We start from the raw sequence: 27753 nt of genomic DNA, 5'->3' as shown, positions 1-27753 counted from the left end.
CTATAAAGTTGTACCCCCACCGTCTGACATGAGAAACGCAGCAGCCGCAGCGGCAGTTGGAACAACCCCAGTTGAAACACCTGGTTTACACAGATGCAGAAGCCTGAAAAACAAATGACAAAACTCGGTTAGTGTCAATCACCAGAAGATGAAGAGTCATATGACTATCCAACTTCAGTGCATGTGCACCCAATATTTTTTATTTGTAATTCTTAAAACCTATTTGTAATGGGTTCCACAAGAGACAGCAAGACAAATGAGCACACCCTACTCTGCTATCTAGAAATGATCTCCACTCCAGATAACAAGCCGTAGATTTGAATAAGGGATGTTTGTAGTCAATCCTCCCGTCTCAGGATCTACACGTTTGCAGATCTCAGCGAGTTTTCCAGTAAAACGCAAACCATGTAGAGCAAGTTTTGAAGTTTTCCACTAACACAAACAGCTCCCCATCCAGTGGATAGTCAAACAGGGGACCAGTTCAGCACGGTTCCTATAATGCATTTCGAGAGCATAGACAATTTCTTTTTAATTGGCTAAGAGAGAATAAAACTCTTACGGTGCAAGATATTCACAAAATGATGACATTGCAGGAACAACTTCAGTATAGTTTTCTGATGATGCAGGGGCCGTCACTTCAACCACCTGTATACCCGGTGTTATAGGCACGGCCTCATCAGTCGCATGTAATTTGGGCATCTTATTAATTGAAGACACATTAACTGTTACCTGAGCACCTCGCTGGAAGTGGAAAGCAAATTCTACTCTCAACAACTCATGGTCTAACTTGTACCCAAGTGCATAAAACAACCGCAGCACATTGTTACTAGCTTTACTCTCCACCATGGTCCTCAATAAAACTGAAATTTGGTCAGCACCAGTGCCCCTCATTGCACCCCCAATGTGTCCGACAGTCCTATACAAGAATTTTACATGAATTGCGCATGTTCATGCATAAAAACAGCACATAATGCACACAGGATGAATGATTGAGGCTTTACCAATCAAGAATTTTACATGAATTGTGCATGTTCACGCAAGAAAAAACAGAATGCACACAAGATGAATGATTGAGGCTTTACCAAGTGGGCTCAGGCTGCTCAAGATCACATAGAAGTCGAACTTCTGAACCTACAACCCCTGAAAAAGAGAGAGAATTGGCTTACAGTTAACTGAGTTAAGTGTCCAACAGCATAAAGATGTATTCATCTCTGATCCAAGCAATTGCGCATATGTTGGATCAACTGAATCCAGTAAATCATAAAACATGCTGACATGCATGTTTATAAAATGTTGTTCAATATAGTACTTTTTTTTTTTCATGCCTATTGTGCACTTATGTGGGTGAACAAGCTTTCTTACACTGCCTCCATTTCTTTAAGAAGACTTGAAAACAAAGTATGCGGATATAGCCCAATGAGTCTTTGTTATCTTCACAAGCAATGTACTACGGTCTCTTAATGAACAAGGCACGGACCTGATAAATCAATCAATATGAACTTAGATATTGCTCATAAGTGCTTGTGTGTATGAGGTCACCAAGATGCACTAGTGTCAAAGAATTTATGAAGGAAATCTCTTTCTTTATTTCTCATAGTTTTCTTTCTTATTTTCTTGAAAACTTGAGCAGTTATGGTTGGAGGTCAGATCACTGTTATCTTTCGTTTGTAAACAATTGTTTGTTTGTAGTTTCTGAAATTATGCTTTCATTAGTAGTATCAGAGCCAACTCCATGCTATATTGCTTAGTTTCTATTATTCTAAAATCACATGAAATTATTTTTCAAGAAATTGATTTTGATATTACAGTATTAATTTCTATGATGAAATTCACTCGGCATGCACTATTCTTAAATATGCAAACTCGGTATTGTGCTTATTTTCCCAATCTCACGGCATGTTTTTCTTTCCAAAGAGAAATTTTTTTTTTGATTGGTTTGTTCATTGAGTGGTCTCGGTTTTATAAGAAAGTTTTTGTATTGAGATTTTCATGTAATAGTGAAGTCACCATGAGGAAGTGAAGCTGCGTCGGATTAGGAGGTAAGGAAGGGCCAGCGGCGCTAGGGTTTCCTGAGTGCCAAAGAGGGTTGAAACGACGTGGGTTGTGTTGTTTAGGCCTAGGGTATTGGGCCGTAGGCTGCATTCGACCCATTGAGGAGAAGAGCCTTGTTAAAGCTCACGGGCCGTGGGATTTGGACCTGGCCCAATTCACTAAACAAACCAGTTAGGTTTATAAAGCTCGAGCCATTGGTCAAATAGGCTGACCTACTCTAAGGCCTGACCCGATAAAATGTGCATGAGAGACTCCACCAACTTGATCTGTACCCGTACTCGACCCGCGCATCTAGACAAAGCTTGGCCCAGTTCAGTGAATCGGTTGACCAAACCAGTTGACCGTTGACCAGATCGGACCGATCAACCCTTTGACAAATCAAACCAAAAAAAAAAAAAACCTGTGCATAAATATTTAATGCATGTCATATATGCATCAATTAATTTTTTCTTGGCCTATAATTGTGATTATTATTTGGGCATTTATTAAATTTTTACGTAAATGCCAATATATGTCTTTATTAATTAGGCTTATTGTTGTTAAAATTGTATTTTATTTCATGTACATCAGTATTGAAATACATGATTATATAAGCCTTAATTAAATTAATGGACTATTTGTTGTGGGGTATGGATGTGTACATCTAAGGAGATTCTATCTAGGAGATTGGATTTTAAGCGGGACCATTGTGACCCTTCCATCTTTCCTGTGAATCTTGAAGTTCTGTCTAGGAAAGAAAAATCTTTCTTGGGAACTTACTTGGTAGTGCTATTCGTATCTACAGTAAAATAGGTTTAGAATATTAAAGTTTCTAAATAATGGATTGAGCTATATCAAGAAAAATGAATATCATTGTGTATTAAAAATTAGCCACAACAATTTTATGACACGCATATATTTTTTTTATAAATTGGCTTTAAATCCACATTGCAGTTAAGTCATAGTTGATGATTACTTTACCCTATAGGGAGATAATTATTTTCTTTGACATGATTGGAATAAGAAAGTGATTAAGAAAGGGAATTCTAAATACCCACAGGTATAGGTTTCCTTACTCCACTAGTCTTATTATAAAGTATAAGCATATCTAATGCATTATGCAACCTATACCCACAGGAAAGGTTTAGATTTTTGCTTTTGAATATAACATTGGTTGGTTCAAACTACAGTTTTGTTTCAAAGCATTAATTAAATTTCTTGGTTATTGTAGTTGCTGTTACTTCTATTCTGAGTAATGATTCTCATATTCCAATTTTGAACGGTGAAAATTTTTCGGATTGGAAGGACAAAATCCTCTTGACATTAGGGTGCATGAATATTGATCTAACACTCCGTATTGACAAACTAGTAGTACCTATGGAATCAAGTCCTGCTACATATCAATTAGCCTATGAACGGTGGGTGAAATCCAACCGTTTGTGTCAAATGTTCATCAAGTCGCATGTTAGCAAAAGCATTAGAGGGTCAATTCCTGAGTGTGACTATGTCAAGGACTACATAAAGGCTATTGAAGAGTAATTTGTTAGTTCTGACAAGACACTTGCTAGCACCCTAATGAACAAGCTATTAGTGATCAAACATCACAAATCTAAGAATGTGCATGAGCACATCATGGAAATGAGGGACATTGTAGCCCGCCTCAAGTCCTTGGAGATTGAGATTACAAAATCCTTTCTTGTCCATTTCATACTCAACTCTCTCCCTGCAGTATATGGACCATTTAAAATATCATACAACTCATATAAGGAAAAATGATCTATCAATGAACTGCTGACTATGTGTGTGCAAGAAGAGGAGAGGTTGAAACATGAAAATCTGGAGAGTGCCAATTTTGTCACTCATAAAAAGGGACAAGGAAAGAAAGGTAAAGGTGTCGATGGTAAACCTTTTAAGAAGAAGGAAAAAGGGTCATTGAAACGAAATGACCATAGAGATTCATGCTTCTTCTACAAGAAAAAGGGGCACCAAAAGAAAGATTGCTTGAAATACAAGCAATGGCTCGCGAAAAAAGGCAATCTTAATGTTCTTGTGTGTTATGAATCTAATTTCATGGATACTCATCATAATACATGGTGGATTGATTTAGGTACTACAATTCACATTGTTAATGTCATGTAGGGCTTTCTCAGCCTAAGGAAACCAACGGGAAGTGAACAAGGCATCTATTTTGGAAATGGGATGCGTTTGCACGTTGAGGCAGTGGGGATTTTTAGGCTTGTTTTAGAAAATAAATTTCAACTAGATCTTGAAAACACTTTTTACGTACTTTCTTTTTCCAGAAATTTAATTTCAATTTCTAGACTAGCACATTTGAATTTCATTTTGTAAACTCTGTAGTTATTTTATCAAAAAATTCAGTTGCCATAGGCATTGGAAGTTTAATAAATGGTTTGTACAAATAAAATCTAGATCCTGTCTATAAGCAAAGTCTCCTAACAATGCATGATAATGTTGATACTAAACGTACAATTTTTGATGAGTCCTCGTCTACATTATGGCACCGAAGATTAGGTCATATCTCCATTGAAAGAATGAAGAGATTAGTTAATGATGGAGTCCTCAAAACTCTAGATTTTTCTGATTTCAACACTTGTGTGGGTTGCATAAAAGGTAAGCAAACCAATAAGACAAGTAAAGGTGTCAAGAGGAGTAATGAAATACTTGGGATCATACACACTGATATCTGTGGTCCATTCAGTACCCCTTGTCTAAATGGACAGAGATACTTTATCTCATTTATTGATAATCATACTCGGTATATGTATCTCTTCCTTCTGTTTAATAAAGCTGAAGCACTAGATGCATTCAGGACAGTTAATAAAGAAGTAGAGAAACAATTAGACAAAAGTATTAAGATCGTAAGATCAGATAGGGGTGGTGAATATTATGGAAGATACACAGAATCAGGACAAAAATCGGGTCCATTTGCAGAATTTCCTAAGGATGAGGGTATTGTTGCACAATATACTATGTCGGGATCACCTTACCAAATGGCGTTGCAGAAAGGAGGAATCATACCCTTATGGACGTGGTTTGGAGTATTTTAAGCAACAATGATCTTCCCTTATATTTGTGAAGTGAGGCCTTATTCTGCAGTGTATATCTTAAATAGATTTCCATCTAAGGCGGTTCCCAAAACGACATTTGAGTTATGGAAAGGATGGAAACCAAGTTTAAGACACTTACACATATGGGGCTGTATAGTTGAGGTCAGAATCTATGATCCACAATTAAAAAAATTAGACCCTAGAACAATCAGTGGATACTGTTATCTGAGCACCTCGCTGGAAGTGGAAAGCAAATTCTACTCTCAACAACTCATGGTCTAACTTGTACCCAAGTGCATAAAACAACCGCAGCACATTCTTACTAGCTTTACTTTCCACCATGGTCCTCAATAAAACTGAAATTTGGTCAGCACCAGCGCCCCTCATTGCACCCCCAATGTGTCCGACAGTCCTATACAAGAATTTTACATGAATTGCGCATGTTCATGCATAAAAACAGCACATAATGCACACAGGATGAATGATTGAGGCTTTACCAATCAAGAATTTTACATGAATTGTGCATGTTCACGCAAGAAAAAACAGAATGCACACAAGATGAATGATTGAGGTTTTACCAAGTGGGCTCAGGCTGCTCAAGATTGATGGATCCATACCCAGTCAAAGCAGACGGCTGCTGCTCCTGCAACATCTACAGCGCCGGCTGCTCCTCCGTCACCCTTTGCTGCTCCACCTACTCTGCCGGACGTGTTGACATTTAGTCACCGCCCGTTGAATTTTTGCTCCCCCTTGTGTATATATGTGTGTGGAGTTGTGGATGACAGTGTGGTGTGTTGCAGTGTGCATAAGAGTGCAGAGTTTGAGAGAGTGTGTTGCAGTGTAAGCTGCGTGAAGTAGAGAGATTGTGTAGAGAGAGAGAGAGCTGTAAGAGTTGAGTGAGAGTTGAGTGATTGTATCCTCCTCCTCCTCTGTATTTTTTCCAGTACATAGTAATCTCTCGCTCCCGTGGACGTAGGCCGGAATTTGGCCGAACCACGTAACTCTGGTGTCAATATTTGTGTGTGTGTGCTTTGTTTATTTTTCTCCATTAATTACTTGATCTGTAAAACCCCAACAAAGTGGTATTAGAGCGTATTGTTGGAGTAGAATTTTAGATCGGAGAAAATTCCCTAATTTTGAGCCTCTGTTCAGTAGCTCAAAATTTAATTTTGAGGCTACCACCGAACTCCTCTCATCCAGATGAAGCTAACAGTGTCAATTGGAGCTCCAAACGACATCAGACGATGTCATATGCACCTACATGCGCCGCCAACGTCCAGGGGACGTTTCCACGCTCCCATATGCGCCTCCACGCGCCGGCTACTGATTGGGAAGTAGTGTCACGCGCGTTCACGCGCCGGCGAATGTCCGGCGCACATTTGCAGGAGGAAGACGTTGTCGTCAGTGGCCACGTAAGTGCTGAGTCAGCGCCGCGTCAGCCAGCGCCAGGCCACGTCAGCCGCACAGTCAGCGAACCACTTCAGCGCCGTGTCAGCAGCACAGTCAGCGGCCACGTCAGCCGGGACCCGCGACCAGTCAGCAACACGTGGCGCCTTGTCAGCAACCTAGGCAGTGCCACGTCAGCACTTGGGACTCGCAGTGGGCCCACATCCACGTTAGCGGACACGTCATCGCTGCCACGTCAGCATAGTTGACCAGAGTTGACCAGTTTGACAGAAGTTTGACCAGGCTGTTCAAAGCCATTCTAGGTCCGTTTTTCGAACAACTTAAGTCATTGCTAGGGTTTTCGACCATTCCGGACGTAACCGTATATTCGGTTTCTTGATATTCTGCCCCAATTTTTCTGTACAAGCAAGTTAGTGCTTAAAATCAATGGAGGAGTCAGACTCGGGTACTATGATCAAGCTCACAGCCTTCAATTACACTCTGTGGAGGTCTCGGATGGAGGATCTCCTTAATTGTAAGGATCTGGCAGATCCTTTGGATTATAAAGGTATGAAACCAGATTTCGTCAAAGATGATGATTGGAGAAGAATGAATAGGAAGACCATTGGTCAAATCAGACAATGGATTGACCATAAGGTATATCATCACGTCGTACAAGAGACTGATGCTTATAGTCTTTGGGAGAATCTGGAAAACATGTACCAGGCCAAGACTGCTTGCAACAAAGCCATGTTAATGAGACGGCTTGTTAATCTGAAGTTAAAAAGTGGGACCTCTATAGCTGAACATACTAGTGAGTTCCAAAACCTAGTAAATCAGCTTTCATATGTGAAGATGGATCTTGGCGATGAAGCAGAAGCATTGCTGCTTCTTAGCTTCTTACCAGACAGCTGGGAGACATTGGTTATCACTCTCAACAATTCAGCTCCTGATGGCAAACTTACCATGGTGATGGTAAAAGATGCCTTATTCAACGAAGACTCCAGGAGAAAAGAGACAGGTGCAGATCAGTCACAAGCCTTTGTTACTGAAACCAGAGGCCGACCTCAAGGAAGTACCAGTACCAGAAGTCGAGGCAGAGGCAGAGGCAGAGGCAGAGGTAGAAGCAAATCTAGAGGAAGGTCCTAGGATCGCGGCAGATTCAGTGATGGTAGAAATTGGCAGAGAGGAAAAATATCTTGTTACTATTGTGGCATTGAAGGCCACATGAAGAAAGATTTTCAAAAATTTCGGCGGGATTATGGTCAAAGTAGCCAGCAACAAAAGGAGGAAGGTGAGAACTTGGTCACCTTAACCCAAGATATATCAGTCTTTTCAATTGATGAAGATGCATGTTATCATATTGGGAACCATGACACTGAATGGGTGGTAGACACAGCAGCCTCCTACCATGCCACTCCCCACAAAGAATTCTTCACGATGTATAAATCTGGAGATTTTGGTACAGTAAAGATGGGGAACACTAGTTCTTCTCAGATCGTGGAAATCAGAGACATGCAGATTGTAACCAATATTGGTTGCACCATAACACTAAAGGATGTTCGACATATCCCAGACCTTCAGCTCAACCTTATTTCTGGGGCAGCCCTTGATAAACAGGGCTATGAAAGCTACTTTGGGAAAAGTTCTTGGAAATTGTCAAAAGGTAATTTGACAATAGCACGAGGACGCATTTGCTGCACATTGTACAAGACACAGGTGAAGATTTGTACTGAAGCCATCAATGCAGTGGAAGATGAAGCATCACCAAACCTATGGCATAAGAGACTCGAACACGTGGGTGAAAAAAGGCTCCTTACACTGGTGAAGAAAGCATTTATCAAAATCACAAAAGGTATTGCCTTGAACCCATGTGATCATTGCTTATTTGGGAAACAACATAGAGTTTCATTTAGTTCCTCTATGAAGAGAAGGTCAAAACCATTGAGTTTGGTACATTCTGACGTATGCGGACCCATTGAAGTAGAATCTATCGACGGCAACAGGTATTTTGTTACCTTTATTGACGACGCTTCAAGGAAGGTGTGGGTATATTTTCTGAAAACAAAGGACCAAGTATTTAAATATTTAAAGGAATTTCATGCTATGGTGGAGAGGCAAACAGGGAAGAAATTGAAGTGCCTCCGGACAGATAATGGAGGCGAGTATACTTCCAACGAGTTCAGAGCATACTGTACTGAACGTGGTATTAGGCATGAAAAGACGGTCCCACGTACCCCACAACATAATGGTGTAGCTGAAAGAATGAATCAAACCATTATGGAGAGAGTTAGAAGTATGCTCAGTATGGCTAAATTACCTAAGCCATTCTGAGGGGAAGCTATTCGTGCCGCATGTTACCTTATCAACAGATCACCGTCAGCACCACTTAATTTTGGAATTCCAGAGAAAGAATGGACCAGAAGAAAAGTTTCTTACACTCATCTAAGAGTGTTTGGGTGCAAAGCTTTTACATATATATCTAATGAGCAGAGGCAAAAGCTCGACGTGAAGTCCATTCTATGTATCTTTATTGGCTATGGAGATGATGAATTCGGCTACAGATTATGGGATCCAGAGAGGAAGCAGGTCATCAGATCGAGAGATGTGGTTTTCCATGAAAACCAGGTGTTTGAGGACTTTGAACCACAAACAAAGTCTAACCAGCCTAGTTCCAGTGCTCCAGTTATTGTAACGGATCCTACACTATCATATTCTCCCACAAACCATGGAGAATTGCAGGATGATCCTTTGGAAATAGATGTAGACGGTGTTGAGCAGGGGAAGCAACAACCCCCTTCACCAGAAATTGCAGAATCATCACATCAGTCAGATGATGAAGTATATCCTCCTCCAGAAGAAGCTGAGCCCAGAAGATCTGAAAGAGGTCGTGTTCTGATTTCGTCGAGAAGATATCCAGAATCAGAATAACTTTTACTCACTGATGAGGGGGAGCCAGAAAGTTTCTAAGAGGTCCAGTCTCATACCGACAAAGCCAAATGGATAGAAGCTATGAAAGCAGAGGTGAATTCTTTACATAAGAATCAAACGTATGAAGTGGTAAGACTTCCCAAAGGGAAGAGAGCACTAAGGAACAAATGGGTGTTCAAGCTTAAGAAAGATGGTAGTGGACAAATAGTGACGCATAAAGCCAAATTGGTCGTCAAAGGTTTCGAATAGAAGAAAGGCGTTGACTTTGACGAGATATTTTCGCCAGTAGTGAAAATGACAACAATTCGAGTCATACTCGGATTAGTAGCCAAGTTAAATCTAGAGCTTGAACAAATGGATGTGAAGACAGCCTTCTTACATGGAGACTTGGAAGAAGACATCTACATGGAGCAACCAGAAGGATTTGAAGTTCCAAGGAAGGAACACCTAGTCTACAGGTTGAAGAAAAGTCTCTACAGCCTTAAGCAAGCACCGAGACAATGGTATAGAAAATTTGACTCTTTTATGGTGAGTCACGGATACAAGAGGACTGCAGCAGATCAGTGTGCATATGTTCAGATATTTCCGGATGGTAGTCTTGTCATACTACTACTCTATGTTGATGACATATTGATCATTGGTCAGGATGCAAGCAAGATCAACAAGTTAAAGATGGAATTGTCTAAGTCTTTTGAAATGAAGGACTTAGGCCCAACTCAGCAGATCCTAGGCATCAGGATCCGTCGTGACAGGAAAGCCAGAAAGTTATGGTTATCACAAGAGAAGTATATTGAACGGGTAATCAAAAAGTTCAACATGGAAAGTGCCAAGCCAGTAAGTACTCCACTGGCTAATCATTTCAAGCTAAGTAAGAAGTTGTCTCACTCATCAAGGGAAGAAATGTCATTAGTCCCATACTCATCAGCAATTGGAAGCTTGATATACGCAATGGTGTGTACGAGACCAGACATTGCCCACGCTGTAGGCGTTGTGAGCAAGTTTCTTTCCAATCCAGGGAAAGACCATTGGGAAGCTGTGAAATGGATTCTCAAGTACTTGAAAGGTACATCGGGATTATGCTTATGTTTCGAGGAAGCTGAACCAATCTTGGAGGGTTACACTGAAGCAGACATGGCTGGTGATCTTGATGGAAGAAAGTTCACATCAGGTTTTTTGTTCACCTTTGCAGGGGGAGCTGTATCATGGCAGTCAAAATTGCAAAAGTGTGTTGCCCTATCCACAATAGAAGCAGAATATATTGCTGCAGCGGAAGCTGGGAATGAGATGTTGTGGTTAAAGCGGTTTCTTCAAGAGTTAGGAGTCAAATAGAAAGAATACAAGGTACATTGTGATAGTCAGAGTGCACTGGACTTGAGCAAGAATGCAATGTAACATTCCAGAACAAAACATATTGACATTCGCTATCATTGGATATGCGAAGTGATGGAACAACAACTATTGAAGCTAGTCAAAATTCATACTAAAGAGAATCCGGCAGACATGTTAACAAAGGGGGTAACTTATGAGAAGCTCCAGCTATGTAGGGATATAGCTGGGATGGACGTCCATTGAAGATTAATATATTATTCTCCTCCTATGGGTATGGAGAGGGAGAATTGATGGATCCATACCCAATCAAAGCAGACGGCTGCTACTCCTGCAACATCTACGGCGCCGGTTGCTCCTCCGTCACCCTTTGCTGCTCCACCTACTCTGCCGGACGTGTTGACATTTAGCCACCGCCTATTGAATTTTTGCTCCCCCTTGTGTATATATGTGTGTGGAGTTGTGGATGACAGTGTGGTGTGTTGCAGTGTGCATAAGAGTGCAGAGTTTAAGAGAGTGTGTTGCAGTGTAAGCTACATGAAGTAGAGAGATTGTGTAGAGAGAGAGCTGTAAGAGTTGAGTGAGAGTTGAGTGATTGTATCCTCCTCCTCCTCTGTATTTTTCCCGGTACATAGTAATCTCTCGCTCCCGTGGACGTAGGCTGGAATTTGGCCGAACCACGTAACTCTGGTGTCAATATTTGTGTGTGTGCTTTGTTTATTTTTCTCCATTAATTACTTGATCTGTAAAACCCCAACAAAGATCACATAGAAGTCGAACTTCTGAACCTACAACCCCTGAAAAAGAGAGAGAATTGGCTTACAGTTAAGAGTCCAACAGCATAAAGATGTATTCATCTCTGATCCAAGCATTTGCGCATATGTTGGATCAACTGAATCCAGTAAATCATAAAACATGCTGACATGCATGTTTATAAAATGTTGTTCAATATAGTACTTTTCATGCCTATTGTGCACTTATGTGGGTGAACAAGCTTCCTTACACTGCCTCTATTTCTTTAAGAAGACTTGAAAAGAAAGTACGCGGATATAGCCCAATGAGTCTCTGTTATCTTCACAAGCAATGCACTACGGTCTCTTAATTAAACAAGGCACGGACCTGATAAATCAATCAATATGAACTTTAGATAATGCTCCTAAGTGCTTGTGTGTATGATGCCACCAAGATGCACTAGCAGTGTCAAAGAATTTATGAAGGAAATCTCTTCTCATAGTTTTCTTTCTTATTTCAGATCCCTTTCTTGAAAACTTAAGCAGTTATGGCTAGAGGTCAGATCATTGTTATCTTCCGCTTGTAAACAATTGTTTGTTTGTAGTTTCTAAAATTATGCTTTCATTAGTGGTATCGGAGCCAACTCTATGCCATATTTCTTAGTTTCTATTATTCTAAAATCGCATGAAATTATTTTTCAAGAAATTGATTTTGATATTATATATTAATTTCCATGATGAAATTCACTCGGCATGCACTGTTCTTAAATATGCAAACTCGGTTTATGTATTGTGCTTATTTTACCAATCTCATGACATGTTTTTCTTTCCAAAGAGAGATTTTCTTTTTGAATGGTTTGTTCACTGAGTGGTCTCGGTTTTATGAGAAAGTTTTTGTGTTGAGGATTTTGCGTAATAGTGAAGTCACTGTGAGGAAGTGAAGCCGCGACGGATCAGGACGTAAGGAAGGGCCGGCGACGCTAGGGTTTCCTTAGCGCCAAAGAGGGTTGAAATGGCGTGGGTTGTGTCGTTTAGGCCTAGGGTATTGGGCCGTGGGCTGCATCCGGCCCATTGAGGAGAAGAGCCTTGTTAAAGCTCACGGGCCATGGGATCTAGGCCTGGCCCAGTTCAGTAAACAAACCAGTTAGGTTTATAAAACCTGAACCATTGGTCAAATAGGCCAACCCACTCTAAGGCCTGACCTAATAAAATGTGAATGGGAGACTCCGTCAACCTGACCTGTGCTCGTACTCGATCCGGCATCTAGATAAAGCTTGGTCTGGTTTAGTGAATCGGTTGACCAAACCAGTTGGCCGTTGACCAGAACGAACCGGTCAACCCTTTGACCGACCAAAGAAAAAAAAAAAAAAAACCCGTGCATAAATATTTAATGCATGTCATATATGCATTAATTAATTTTTTTTTGGCCTATAATTGTGATTGTTATTTGTGCATTTATTAAATTTTATGTAAATGCTAATATATATGTCTTTATTAATTAGGCTTATTGTTGTTAAAATTGTATTTTATTTCATGTACATTAGTATTGAAATACATGATTATATAAGCCTTAATTAAATTAATGGACTATTTGCTGTGGGGTATGGATGTGTACATCTAAAGAGATTCTGTCTAAAAGATTGGATTTTAAGCGGGACCATTATGACCCCTCTATCTTTCCTGAGAATCTTGAAGTTCTTTCTTGGAAAGAAAAATCTTTCTTGGGAACTTACTTGGTAGTGCTATTCGTATCTACAGTAAAATAGACCTAGAATATTAAAGTTTCTAAATAATGCATTGAGCTATATCAAGAAAAATGAATATCATTGTGTATTAAAAATTAGCTACAACAATTTTATGACATGGAGATATTTTTTTAATAAATTGGCTTTAAATCCACATTGCAGTTTAGTCATAGTTGATGATTACTTTACCCTACAGGGAGATAATTACTTTCTTTGACATGATTGTAATAAGATAGTGATTAAGAAAGGGAATACTAAATACCCACAGGTATAGGTTTCCTTATTCCACTAGTCTTATTATAAAGTATAAGCATATCTAATGCATTATGCAAACTATACTCACAGGAAAGGTTTAGATTTTTGTTTTTGAATCTGACATTGGTTGGTTCAAACTACAGTTTTGTTTCAAAGTGTTAATTAAATTTCTTGGTTATTGCAGTTGCTGTGACTTCTATTCTAAGTAATGATTCTCATATTCCAATTTTGAATGATGAAAATTTTTCGGATCAGAAGGACAAAATTCTCTTGACATTAGGGTGCATGGATATTGATCTAGCACTCTGTATTGACAAACCGGCAGTACCTACGGAATCAAGTCCTACTACATATCAACTGGCCTATGAACAGTGGGAGAAATCCAACCGTTTGTGTCTAATGTTCATCAAGTCGCATGTTAGCAAGAGCATTAGAGGGTCAATTCCTGAGTGTGACTATGTCAAGAACTACATAAAGGCTATTGAAGAGCAATTTGTTAGTTCTGACAAGGCACTTGTTAGCACTCTAATAAACAAGATGTCAGTGATGAAACATCACAAATCTAAGAGTGTGCGTGAGCACATCATGGAAATAGGGGACATTGCAGCCCGCCTCAAGTCTTTGGAGATTGAGATTACATAATCCTTTCTTGTCCATTTCATACTCAACTCTCTCCCTGCAGCATATGGGCCATTTAAAATATCATACAACACACATAAGGAAAAAGGGTCTATCAATGAGCTGTTGACTATGTGTGTGCAAGAATAAGAGAGGTCGAAACTTGAAAATCTGGAGAGTTCCAATTTTGTCACTCACAAAAAGGGACAAGGAAAGAAAGGTAAAGGTGTTGATGGTAAACCTTTTAAGAAGAAGGAAAAATGGTCATTGAAACGAAATGACCATAGAGATGCATGCTTCTTCTGTAAGAAAAAGGGGCACCAAAAGAAAGATTGCTTGAAATACAAGCAATGGCTCGTGAAAAAAGGCAATCTCAATGTTCTTGTGTGTGATGAATCTAATTTCATGGATACTCATCAGAATACATGGTGGATTCATTCAAGTACTATAATTCAGGTTGTTAATGTCATACAGGGCTTTCTCAGCCTAAGGAAACCAACGGGAAGTGAACTAGGCATCTATTTTGGAAATGGGATGCGTTTGCACGTTGAGGCAGTGAGGATTTTTAGGCTTGTTTGAGAAAATAAATTTCAACTAGATCTTGAAAACACTTTTTATGTACCTTCTTTTTCGAGAAATTTAATTTCAATTTCTAGACTAGCACATTTGAAGTTTCAATTTCATTTTGTAAACTCTACAATTTATTTATCTAAAATTCAGTTACCTTAGGCACTGGAAGTTTAATAAATGGTTTGTACAAATTAAATCTAGATCATGTCTATAAGCAAAGTCTCCTAACAATGCATGATAATTTTGGTACTAAACATACCATTATTGATGAGTCTTTCTCTACATTATGACACCGGAGATTAGGTCATATCTCCATTGAAAGAATGAAGAGATTAGTAAATGATGGAGTCCTCAAAACTCTAGATTTTTCTGATTTCAACACTTGGGTGGGTTGCATAAAAGGTAAGCAAACCAATAAGACAAGTAAAGGTGCCAAGAGGAGTAATTAAATACTTGGGATCATACACACTGATATTTGTGGTCCATTCAGTACCCCTTGTCTAAATGGTCAGAGATACTTTATTTCATTTATTGATGACCATACTCGGTATATGTATCTCTACCTTCTTTTTAATAAAGCTGAAGCACTAGATGCTTTTAGGACATTTAAGAAAGAAGTAGAGAAACAATTAGACAAAAGTATTAAGATCATAAGATTAGATAGGGGTGGTGAATATTATGGAAGATACACAAAATCAGGACAAAGACCAGGTCCATTTGCAGAATTTCTTAAGGATGAGGGTATTGTTGCACAATATACTATGTCGGGATCACCTTACCAAAATGGTGTTGTAGAAAGTCGGAATCGTACCCTTACGAATATGGTTCGGAGTATGTTAAGCAACAATGATCTTCCCTTATATTTGTGGAGTGAGGCCTTAAAAACTATAGTGTATATCTTAAACAGAGTTCCATCTAAGGCGGTTCCCAAAATGACATTTGAGTTATGGAAAGGATGGAAACCAAGTTTAAGACACTTACACATATGGGGTTGTCTAGTTGAGGTCAGAATCTATGATCCACAATTAAAGAAATTAGACCCTAGAACAATCAGTGGATACTTCATTGGTTATGTAGAAAATTCTAAGGGTTATAACTTTTATTGTCACTCACACGCACCTAGAATTGTTGAAGCTAGGAAGGCAAAATTTCTTGAGGATATTGACATTAGTGGGAGCACTGTTTCTCGAAAGATAGAGTGGGTGGAAACAAAGAATAAAGAAAATGAATCTGTAAATAAGGGTAAAATGATTATCTTTCAAGAAAATCAATATGATTTCTTGGAAGAACAATCAAATCAAGAAATACCACCTCAACCTCAAGAGGAACAAGTCAATATAGAGGCTAAAGTACAACACCTGCCTGATATGGGTGACACTCAAACTTAAGTTTTACGGAGGGCTTCAAAGGTAAGTTGATATGCTATTCCTAGTGACTATCATGTATACTTGATAGAGTCTAACTTTGATGTTGGACTTAAAGATGATCCCACCTTGTTTTCACAAGCCATGAGTGGGGAAAATTCAAGTGTTTGGTATGATGCCATGAAGGAAGAAATGGATTCTATGGCTAAAAACCAAGTCTGGAATATTGTTAAGCTACCTAAGGGAGTCAAAGTTGTAAGCTGTAAATGGGTCTACAAGACTAAAAGAGACTCAAATGGTAACATTGAGAGATATAAGGCTAGACTGATAGCCAAGGGATTCACTCAAGTTGAAAGCATTGATTACCATAACACTTTTTCTCTAGTTAAAACTCATTTAGAATAAGCATGACTCTTGTAGCTCATTTTGATTTAGAGCTATATCAGATGGATGTGAAAACAACATTTTTAAATGGGGATCTTGAAGAAGATGTATACATGAAAGAACCTGAATGATTTTGTTCTGATCAAGGCAATAATTTGGTTTGCAAATTAAATAAGTCAATATATGGACTAAAGCAATCTTCCTGACAATGGTATCTAAAGTTTCATGATGTTATTACTTCATTTGGTTTTACGGAGAACATTGTGGATAATTGCATAGACCTCAAGATTAGTGGGAGTAAAGTTATTTTCTTAGTCCTATATGTGGATGACATCCTTCTTGCAACCAATGATTTGAGATTGTTATATGACACGAAACAATTTCTCTCCAAGAATTTTGAAATGAAGGATTTGGGTTAAGCCTCTTATGTCATTGGCATAAAAATTTACAGAGATAGGTCTCAAAGGACATTAAAACTATCTCATAAGGCCTACATTGAAAAGGTTCTTGAGAAATTTAGGATGAATGAATGTAAGCTGAATGCAGCACCCATTTTGAAGGGTGACAAATTCAGCTTAAGTCAGTGTCCGAAAAATATATTGGAAAATGAAGAAATGGAAAACATTCCTTATGCATTTGTAGTTGGCAGTTTGATGTATGCACAGGTTTGCATAAGACATAGCATTTGCAGTAGGAATGCTTGGTAGATGTCAAAGTAATCCTGGAATGGATCATTGGAAAGCTGCCAAAAAGGTTATGAGATATTAAAAGGAACCAAGGATTACATGCTTACTTATAAGCATATAGACAATCTAGAAGTGGTTGGATATACTGATTCAGATTTTGCCGGATGTCAAGATTTCAAATAAATCCACTTTAGGATATGTCTTTATGCAAGCAGGTGGTGCTATATCTTGGAAAAGCACCAAATAGACAATAGTTGCATAGTCTACTATGGAGGCAGAGTTTATAGCATGCTTTGAAGCAATTTCATGGGCCAAATGGTTAAAGAATTTTATCACAAGGCTTCAAATTGTGGATTCAATATCAAAGCCATTAAGGATTTACTGTGATAACTCGGTAGCAGTGTTCTTTTCAAAGAACAACAAGAGTGGGAGTAGAAGTAAATACATCGACATAAAGTACCTTGCTGTTAGAGAAAGAATTAAAGAACAAGAAGTGACCATTGAACATATAAGTACTGATTTAATGGTGGCAGACCCTTTGATGAAAGGGCTATCAATCAAAGTGTTTACAAAACATGTGGACGACATGAGATTGATCAGTACACTTTGTTCTTGATCTGTTATTTAATTGTTGATAAAATCAATTTATTTGTGCACATATAGTATCTGTTCCTAAAATTATCCATTGGGACATTAAACTCGCAATGAATTATAGGAAGTCATGCATAAAGAGTTACCACATAAAGTTTTATTAAGAAAGGTCGTACATTGTGATATATGGAAGGAATTGTTTACTACATAAAGAAAAAAAAAACCGCCATGATTTATGTATTATCTTTCTGTAAAAGTTAAAGTAGTTTTGTGGTCATATTCAATTTTGAACTTCTCATCTCATAAAGTCTTCAAGATGTATCATGTGAGCCAAGTGGGAGAATGTTAGCGCGCATGTTTCCTTTTTAAGTGGCACACATAACACATCTTATTTTATTTGAAAATACTATTATCTAAATTATTATAATTATTATTTTATTCAAAAATCAATTATGGGATATGGGATTTTATAGTAACTACTTGATATACTAAGACTAAGTCTCCTACGACTAAGTTGTTGGTTTGAAATTCATATGGAAGATTTTGAATCTGATTTGAAATTCAAATGAGAGATTTTGAAAACTCACAATCCCTTGATGGTAGGAAATGTGAGTGGAAATCTCTGAGTGGATAGGGTCTTGACCAGTCTATAAATAGGGCCCGTGATTGACCATTAAGTCACACATTGACTTACGGTGATATAGAACTAGCCAAAAGCCCTACTCCTTCTACTCTTCTGAAACATAGTGTGAGTAAAAAGAATTCCCAAATCTCTTTCTCTATTTTAGAAACTACAAACAAACAATTGTTTACAAGCGAAAGAAAATAGTAATCTGAAATGAAAGCATAATTTCAGAAACTACAAACAAACAATTCTTTACAAGCAGAGGAGAACAGTGATCTAACCTCTAGTCATAACTGCTCCAAACTTCAAGAAAGGGATCTGAAATAAGAAAGAGAACTATGAGAAATAGAGAGAGAGATTTGGGAATTCCCTTTACTCTCACTGTATTTCAGAAGAGTAGAGGGAGTAGGGTTTTTGACTGGTTCTATATCACCGTAAGCCAATGTGTGGCTTAATGGTTAATCACAGACCCTATTTATAGACTGGTCAAGGCCCCGTCCACTGAGAGATTTCCTCTCACATTTCCTACCATCAAGGGATTGTGAGTTTTCAAAATCTCTCATTTGAGTTTCAAATCAGATTCAAAATCTTCCATTTGAATTTCGAACCAACGAGTTAGTCTTAGTATATCAAGTAGTTACTATAAAATCTCATCTCCCATATTTGATTTTTGAATAAAATAATAATTATAATAATTTAGATAATAGTATTTTCAAATAAAACAAGATGTGTTATGTGTGCCACTTAAAAAGGAAACATGTGCGCCAACATTCTCCCACTTGGCTCACATGATACATCTTGAAGACTTTATGGGATGAGAAGTTCAAAATTGAATATGGCGACAAAACTACTTTAACTTATATAGAAAGATAATACATGAATCATGGCGGTTTTGCTTTTCTTTATGTAGTAAACAATTCCTTCCATGTATCACAATGTACGACCTTTCTTAATAAAACTTTATGTGGTAATTCTTTATGCATGACTTCCTATAAGTCATTGCGGGTCTAATGTCCCCATGGACAATTTTAGGAATATATACTATATGTGCACAAATAAATTGATTTTATCGACAATTAAATAAGAGATCAAGAACAAAGTGTACTGACCAATCCCATGCTTTCCACATGTTTTGTAAACACTTTGATTGAGAGCCCTTTCGTCAAAGGGTCTTCCACCATTAAATCAGTACTTATATGTTCAATGGTCACTTCTTGTTCTTTACTTATTTCTCTAACATCAAGGTACTTTATGTCGATGTATTTACTTCTGCTCCCACTCTTGTTGTTCTTTGAAAAGAACACTGCTGCCGAGTTATCACAGTAAATCCTTAATGGCTTTGATATTGAATCCACAATTTGAAGCCCTATGATAAAATTCTTTAACCATTTGGCCTGTGAAGTTGCTTCAAAGCATGCTATAAACTCGGACTCCATAGTAGACGATGCAACTATTGTTTGTTTGGTGCTCTTCCAAGATATAGCACCACCTGCTAGCATAAAGACATATTCTGAAGTGGATTTCTTTGAATCTTGACATCTAGCAAAATCTGAATCTGTATATCCAACCACTTCTAGATTGTCTACATACTTATAAGCAAGCATGTAATCCTTGGTTCCTTGTAAATATCTCATAACCTTTTTGGCAGCTTTCCAATGATCCATTCCATGATTATTTCGATATCTGCCAAGCATTCCTACTGCAAATGCTATGTCTGGTCTTATACAGACCTGTGCATATATCAAACTGCCAATTGTACATGCATAAGGAATGTTTTCAATTTCTTCCTTTTCCAATATATTTTTCGGGCACTGACTTAAGCTGAATTTGTCATCCTTCAAAATGGGTGTTGCATTCAGCTTACATTCATTTATCCTAAATTTCTCAAGAATCTTTTCAATGTAGGCCTTATGAGATAGTCCTAATGTCCTTTGAGACCTATCTCTATGAATTTCTATGCCAATGACATAAGAGGCTTCACCCAAATCCTTCATTTCAAAATTCTTAGAGAGAAATTGTTTTGTGTCATGTAGCAATCTCAAATCATTGGTTGCAAGTAGGATGTCATCTGCATATAGGACTAAGAAAATAATTTTACTCCCACTGATCTTGAGGTATATGCAATTATTCACAATGTTCTCCGTAAAACTAAATGTAGTAATAACATCATGAAACTTTAGATACCATTGTCGGGAGACTTACTTTACTCCATATATTGACTTTTTAATTTGCAAACCAAATTATTGCCTTGATCAGAACAAAATCCTTCAGGTTCTTTTCATGTATACATCTTCTTCAAGATCTCCATTTAAAAATGTTGTTTTCACATCCATCTGATATAGCTCTAAATCAAAATGAGCTACAAGGGCCATGATTATTCCAAATGAGTCTTTCTTAGAAACTGGAGAAAAAAGTGTAATGGTAATCAATGCCTTTTACCTGAGTGAATCTTTTGGCTACCAGTCTGGCCTTAAATCTCTCAATGTTACCATTTGAGTCTCTTTTAGTCTTGTAGACCCATTTACAGCTTACAACTTTGACTCCTTTAGGTAACTCAACGATATTCCAGACTTGGTTTTTAGCCATAGAATCCATTTCGTCCCTCATGGCATCGTACCAAACACTTGAATTTTCCCCACTCATGGCTTGTGAAAACGAGGTGGGATCATCTTTAAGTCCAACATCAAAGTCATACTCTATCAAGTATACATGATAGTCGCTAGGAATAGCTGATCTTCTTACCCTTGAAGACCTCCGTAAAACTTGAGTTTGAGTGTCACCCGTATTAGGTGGGTGTTGTACTTCAGCCTCTATATTGACTTGTTCCTTTTGAGGTGGAGGTGGTATTTCTTGATTTGATTGTTCTTCCAAAGACATCATATTGATTTTCTTGAAAGATAATCATTTTACCCTTATTCACATATTCATTTTCTTTATTATGTGTTTCCCCCCACTCTATCTTTTGAGAAACAGTGCTGCCACTAATGTCAATATTCTTAAGAAATTTTGCATTCCTAGCTTCAACAATTCTAGGTGTGTGTGAGTGACAGTAAAATTTATAACCCTTAGAATTTTCTACATAACCAATGAAGTATCCACTGATTGTTCTAGGGTCTAATTTCTTTAATTGTGGATCATAGATTTCTGACCTCAACTGGACAACCCCATATGTGTAAGTGTCTTAAACTTGGTTTCCATCCTTTCCATAACTCAAATGGCGTTTTGGGAACCGCCCTAGATGGAACTCTGTTTAAGAGATACACTGCAGTTTTTAAGGCCTCACTCCACAAATATAAGGAAGATCATTGTTGCTTAACATACTCCGAACCATATCCATAAGGGTACGATTCCGCCTTTTTGCAACACCATTTTGGTAAGGTGATCCCAACATAGTATATTGTGCAACAATACCCTCATCCTTAAGAAATTATGCAAATGGACCCGTTCTTTGTCCTAATTTTATGTATCTTCCATAATATTCACCACCCCTATATGATCTTACGATCTTAATACTTTTGTCTAATTGTTTCTCTACTTCTTTCTTAAATGTCTTAAATGCATCTAGTGCTTCAGCTTTATTAAACATAAGGTAGAGATACATATACCGAGTATGGTCATCAATAAATGAGATAAAGTATCTCTGACCATTTAGATAAGGGGTACTGAATGGACCACATATATCAGTGTGTAGGATCCCAAGTATTTCATTACTCCTCTTGGCACCTTTACCCGTCTTATTGGTTTGCTTACCCTTTATGCAACCCACACAAGTGTTGAAATCAAAAAAATCTAGAGTTGTGAGGACTCCATCATTAACTAATCTCTTCATTCTTTCAATGGAGATATGACCTAATCTCTGGTGCCATAATGTAGAGGAGGACTCATCAATAATGGTACGTTTAGTACCAACATTATCATGCATTGTTTGGAGACTTTCTTATAGACAAGATCTAAATTTAATTTGTACAAACCATTTATTAAACTTACAGTGCCTATGGCAACTGAATTTTTAGATAAATAAACTGTAGAGTTTACAAAATGAAATTGAAACTTCAAATGTGCTAGTCTAGAAATTGAAATTAAATTTCTGGAAAAAGAAGGTACATAAAAAGTGTTTTCAAGATCTAGTTGAAATTTATTTTTCTAAAATAAGCCTAAAAGTCCCCACTGCCTCAATGTGCGAACGCATCCCATTTCCAGAATAGATGCCTCATTCACTTCCTGTTGGTTTCCTTAGGCTAAGAAAGCCCTACATGACATTAACAACTTGAATTGTAGTACTTGAATCAATCCACCATGTATTATGATGAGTATCCATGAAATTAAATTCATAACACACAAGAACATTGAGATTACCTTTTTTCACGAGCCATTGCTTATATTTCAAGCAATCTTTCTTTTGGTGCCCCTTTTTCTTACAGAAGAAGCATGCATCTCTATGGTCATTTCATTTCAATGACCATTTTTCCTTCTTCTTAAAAGGTTTACCATCAGCACCTTTACCTTTCTTTCCTTGTCCCTTTTTGTGAGTGACAAAATTGACACTCTCTAGATTTTCATGTTTCAACCTCTCCTCTTCTTGCACACACATAGTCAGCAGCTCATTAATAGACCATTTTTCCTTATGTGTGTTGTATGATATTTTAAATGTTCCATATGCTACAGGGAGAGAGTTGAGTATGAAATGGACAAGAAAGGATTATGTAATCTCAATCTCCAAGGGCTTGAGGCAGGCTGCAATGCCCCTTATTTCCATGATGTGCTCACGAACACTTTTAGATTTGTGATGTTTCATCACTGGCAGCTTGTTCATTAGGGTGCTAGCAAGTGCCTTGTTAGAACTAACAAATTGCTCTTCAATAGCCTTTATGTAGTCCTTGACATAGTCACGCTCAAGAATTGACCCTCTAGTGCTCTTGCTAACATGCGACTTAATGAACATTAGATACAGACAGTTAGATTTCTCCCACTGTTCATAGGCCAATTGATATGTAGCAGGACTTGATTCCGTAGGTACTACCAGTTTGTTAATACAGAGTGCTAGATCAATATCCATGCACCCTAATGTCAAGATGATTTTGTCCTTCCAATCCGAAAAATTTTCACTGTTTAGAATTGGAATATGAGAATCATTACTTAGAAAAGAAGTAATAACAACTGCAATAACCAGGAAATTTAATTAATACTTTGAAACAAAACTGTATTTTGAACCAACCAATGTTAGATTCAAAAGCAAAAATCTAAACTTTCCTGTGGGTATAGGTTGCATAATGCATTAGATATGCTTATACTTTATAATAAGACTAGTGGAATAAGTAAACCTATACCTGTGGGTATTTAGTATTCCCTTTCTTAATCACTATCTTATTCCAATCATGTGAAAGAAAGTAATTACCTTCCTGTAGGGTAAAGTAATCATCAATTATGACTTAACTGCAATGTGGATTTAAAGCCAATTTATAAAAAAATATCTGCGTGTCATAAAATTGTTGTGGCTAATTTTTAATACACAATGATATTCATTTTTCTTGATATAGCTCAATCCATTATTTAGAAACTTTAATATTCTAGGGCTATTTTATTGTAGATACGAATAGCACTACCAAGTAAGTTCCCAAGAAAGATTTTTCTTTCCTAGACAGAACTTCAAGATTCGTAGGAAAGATAGAGGGGTCACAATGGTCCCGCTTAAAATCCAATCTCCTAGATAGAATCTCCTTAGATGTACACATCAATACCCCACAGCAAACAATCCATTAATTTAATTAAGACTTATGTAATCATGTATTTCAATACTGATGTATATGAAATAAAATACGCTTTTAACAACAATAAGCCTAATTAATAAATACGTATATTGGCATTTACATAAAAATTTAATAAATGTACAAATAATAATCACAATTATAGGCAAAAAAAAAAAGTAATAAATGCATATATGACATGCATTAAATATTTATGCACATGTTTTTTTTTTTGGTTTGATTGATCAAAGGGTTGATTGATCCAGTCTGGTCAACAGTCAACTCGTTTGGTCAACCAGTTCACTATACCGGGCCAAGCTCTGTCCAAATGCGCGGGTCGAGTACGGGTACGAGTCAGGTTGGCGGAGTCTTCCATGCACATTTTATCGGGTCAGACCTTAGACTGGGCCGACCTATTTGACCAATGGCTCAGGCTTTATAAACCTAACTGGTTTGTTTGCTGAATTGGGCCAGGCCCAGATCCCACGACTCGTGAGCTTTAACAAGGCTCTTCTCCTCAATGGGCCAGATGCAGCCCACGGCCCAATACCCTAGGCCTAAACGATACAACCCACGTTGTTTCAACCCTCTTTGGTGCTTAGGAAACCCTAGTGCCGCCGGCCCTTCCTTACCTCCTGAAAAACACAACACAAAAACTTTCTCATAAAACTGACACCACTCAGTGAACAAACAAATCAAAAATAAAATCTCTCTTTGGAAAGAAAAACATGCCGTGAGAATTGTAAAATAAGCACAATACATAAACTGAGTTTGCATATTTAAGAACATTGCATGCCGAGTGAATTTCATCATAGAAATTAATACTATAATATCAAAATCAATTTCTTGAAAAATAATTTCATGCAATTTTAGAATAATAGAAACTAAGCAATATGGCATGAAGTTGGCTCTGATACCACTAATGAAAGCATAATTTCAGAAACTACAAATAAACAATTGTTTACAAGTGGAAGATAACAGTGATCTGACCTCCAGCCATAACTGCTCAAGTCTTCAAGAAAGCGATCTGAAATAAGAAAGAGAACTATGAGAAATAGAGAAAGAGATTTGGGAATTCTCTTTACTCTCACTGTGTTTCAGAAGAGTAGAAGGAGTAAGGTTTTTGGCCAGTTTTATATCACCGTAAGCCAATGTGTGACTTAATGGTTAATCGCTGACCCTACTTATAGACTTGTCAAGACCCCATCTACTGAGAGATTTCCTCTCACATTTCCTACCATCAAGGGATTGTGAGTTTTCAAAATCTCTCATTTGAATTTCAAATCAGATTCAAAATCTTCCATTTGAATTTCAAACCAACGACTTAGTCTTAGTATATCACGTAGTTACTGTAAAATCCCATCTCCCATATTTGATTTTTGAATAAAATAATAATTATAATAATTTAGATAATAGTATTTTCATATAAAATAAGATGTGTTATGTATGCCACTTAAAAAGGAAACATGCGTGCTAACAGATGCCACTCCTAAAATGAACACAGAAGGGGCAACCAAAGAGAAAATAAGTGACCAACTTCACAATATATAAGATTCCAATAAAATGAATTATTATTTTTCTTTAAATTAACAGCAGAATGACTTGATACCACTAAACTCCTATAATATTGGGAAAGAATAGAAATGTACTCACCAAGATTTGGACCGCTTTTTAGGCATAATTCATGGATCCTTAAACGTTCTCTGTGAACATCAGAAACACCCCGAAGATGAATCTCAAGGGCCTCAACATACTGGAAGAAAAACCCACGTTAACCCACTTCAATGAAGCCACATCAAACATCAACATAAAATCAAATACACTTTTTTCTCCTTCCACTTTTCCGGAATGCAGTGCATACTGTTAAGGCAAAAAACTGCAATGTTAATCAATCCCCGCCTCCACACACCCACACCCACACACACACACAAATGAAAATTGAAAACAAATTACCATTATTGTCTGATTTACCAAAAAACCTCGCCAAATCAGTCTTTATTGACTTTCAATACAATTCAGCCCCGGAAAACAGCATTAATCTTGCAGAACTTACTTGAGATGAACCAAGGTAGAAATGATATGAGTGCTTGCTGGACAGCGAGATTGATAAACACAAGAGTAGTGTAGCCACAATTGTAGCTAAATATTTTTAGATAGGCAAACAGTTTAGCCAGACTCAAGCCAATCTTGTGCAATTTGGGATCAACGCCAGGTAGTGAGGATTCCGGCCTAAACTCCAAAAAGAAGGATAAAAATGCTTTTTTTTTTTTGGTGAGAATAAGAAGGATATAAATGCTGTTCTGCAAAGAAAAAAATGTGAGAAGGTCGAATATAAATTTAGTGCATAGGAAGCTTGACCAAACTCCACCCATGATGCAATTAGTGTCTTAATTCTTTCCGCATTAAGCTAATCTCAAGCCCTTGTAAAGGAAGAGGACTGCGTTATATAGCTGATAGCTAACATAGAACTTGTCCATTTTCTATGAAATGATCCCTTACCAATTTGATGGACCATTTCCTACAAGCAAGATCCCTTACCAATTTGATGGACCATTTCCTACAAGCAATGCGTTACATAGTTATCACTCGAATGTGGTGAAAAATGTAGAAGAGAGGGCTACATGGCCACCCACAAGCTCTATATCAGTACCCAGGTAGGTATCAAATATGTAAGGATTCACACATCATTTTGGACATGGGTGAGTAAAGAAGTTAATTTAGGAGACTAGAGTTAGATTAGCAACTTGGAAAATAGGACCCTGGTAAAATCAGAGGTATATAACACAATGATTAGAAGAAAAAATAACATAATTAGCCTTCAAGAAATTAAGACAATATGGAAAACACTAGAAGGATTTACACTTGATTAAACTGGGAAAGAAAAACATAAGATTGAGGTAGGAATCATTGTCGAGAAAGAACTAAAAGATAGTGTTACGAAGGTTGAAGTAGGAGATACAATTATAAAAATCAAGACGGTCTTAGAATGAATAAATGTCATTATTGTTTGTGCTCCTCATATAGACATCGTAGAAAACCTTAAAAAGCAATTTTGGGAAGGTAATGATGTATATTATACAATTAATATTAGAGATAAAATATTCAGAGGAGCAAATTAGAGAGGATGCATGGACACTTAACAAGGAAGAGCAGGCAAAAGAAGAGTCAACTAGATTTTTTTTCTTAACAAGGAGGATAGATCATTTATCATGTAAGAATTATAAAGTTATTCCAAGTAACAGTTTAACTACACAAGATAGTGTACGCACCTTGTCAAGCTAAATTTACCTAACCCAAAGGAAGGGGCAACCATTGTTTGCCTAGGAGGGCCAATCCAGGCTATATACCATAGTATAATCTGGGATGTCCAGGTTCATCCCCCTCGGTAAATCAGTGCAAAAAATTGATTTTGCCAAGGGTATTTTTGGAAAAAGAAATTACTAGGGTACCCTAATCTGGCTCTTTATAAAAGAGTTTAGTGGGACGTGCTTTTTGAGGATTCAAATTTGCTCCTCTTCTTAGCCACACTGCTTTCCAGCCATAGCTTTGTGAGAAACATGAAGGAGGGGGGAGGGGGGGGGGGGGGGGGGTGGATTTATTGCTGTGCAGATTCCCATCGTAACAGAGAACTGTGAGGAAGATGGTGTTGTTCGTGAGAACAGTCCACAGAATCCTAGACTAGTTCTGTAGCTGGCAAG

General features: G+C 37.6%; 1 protein-coding gene across 1 annotated transcript; it reads right to left on the bottom strand.

Moving 5' to 3' along the window:
• On the bottom strand, window positions 1-27432 carry LOC131162820 (mediator of RNA polymerase II transcription subunit 18-like). Its single transcript, XM_058119416.1, has 5 exons — window positions 27403-27432; window positions 25709-25808; window positions 1083-1140; window positions 560-916; window positions 1-103 (listed from the first exon to the last, which is right to left on the bottom strand). Exons 1-5 carry the CDS (start codon window positions 27430-27432, stop codon window positions 1-3), a joined length of 648 nt encoding a protein of 215 aa, XP_057975399.1.
• Window positions 27433-27753: the final 321 nt, after the last annotated feature.

The sequence above is a fragment of the Malania oleifera genome, chromosome 8 (genome assembly GCF_029873635.1).
Source record: "Malania oleifera isolate guangnan ecotype guangnan chromosome 8, ASM2987363v1, whole genome shotgun sequence".
Classification (NCBI taxonomy): Eukaryota; Viridiplantae; Streptophyta; class Magnoliopsida; order Santalales; family Ximeniaceae; genus Malania; species Malania oleifera.
Note: the sequence above shows the minus strand (reverse complement) of the source record. Positions and strands in the feature narration are given on the sequence as shown.

What these genes read in the sequence shown, in the direction of transcription:
- LOC131162820 (XM_058119416.1), bottom strand. Translation starts at nt 27,432, where the DNA reads ATGAACCTGGACATCCCAGATTATACTATG. An exon ending in ACATCCCAGATTATACTATG is followed by an intron (nt 25,809 to 27,402) that starts GTATATAGCCTG and finishes TTTTTCTTCCAG; the next exon opens with TATGTTGAGGCCCTTGAGAT. An exon ending in AAAAAGCGGTCCAAATCTTG is followed by an intron (nt 1,141 to 25,708) that starts GTGAGTACATTT and finishes TCTCTTTTTCAG; the next exon opens with GGGTTGTAGGTTCAGAAGTT.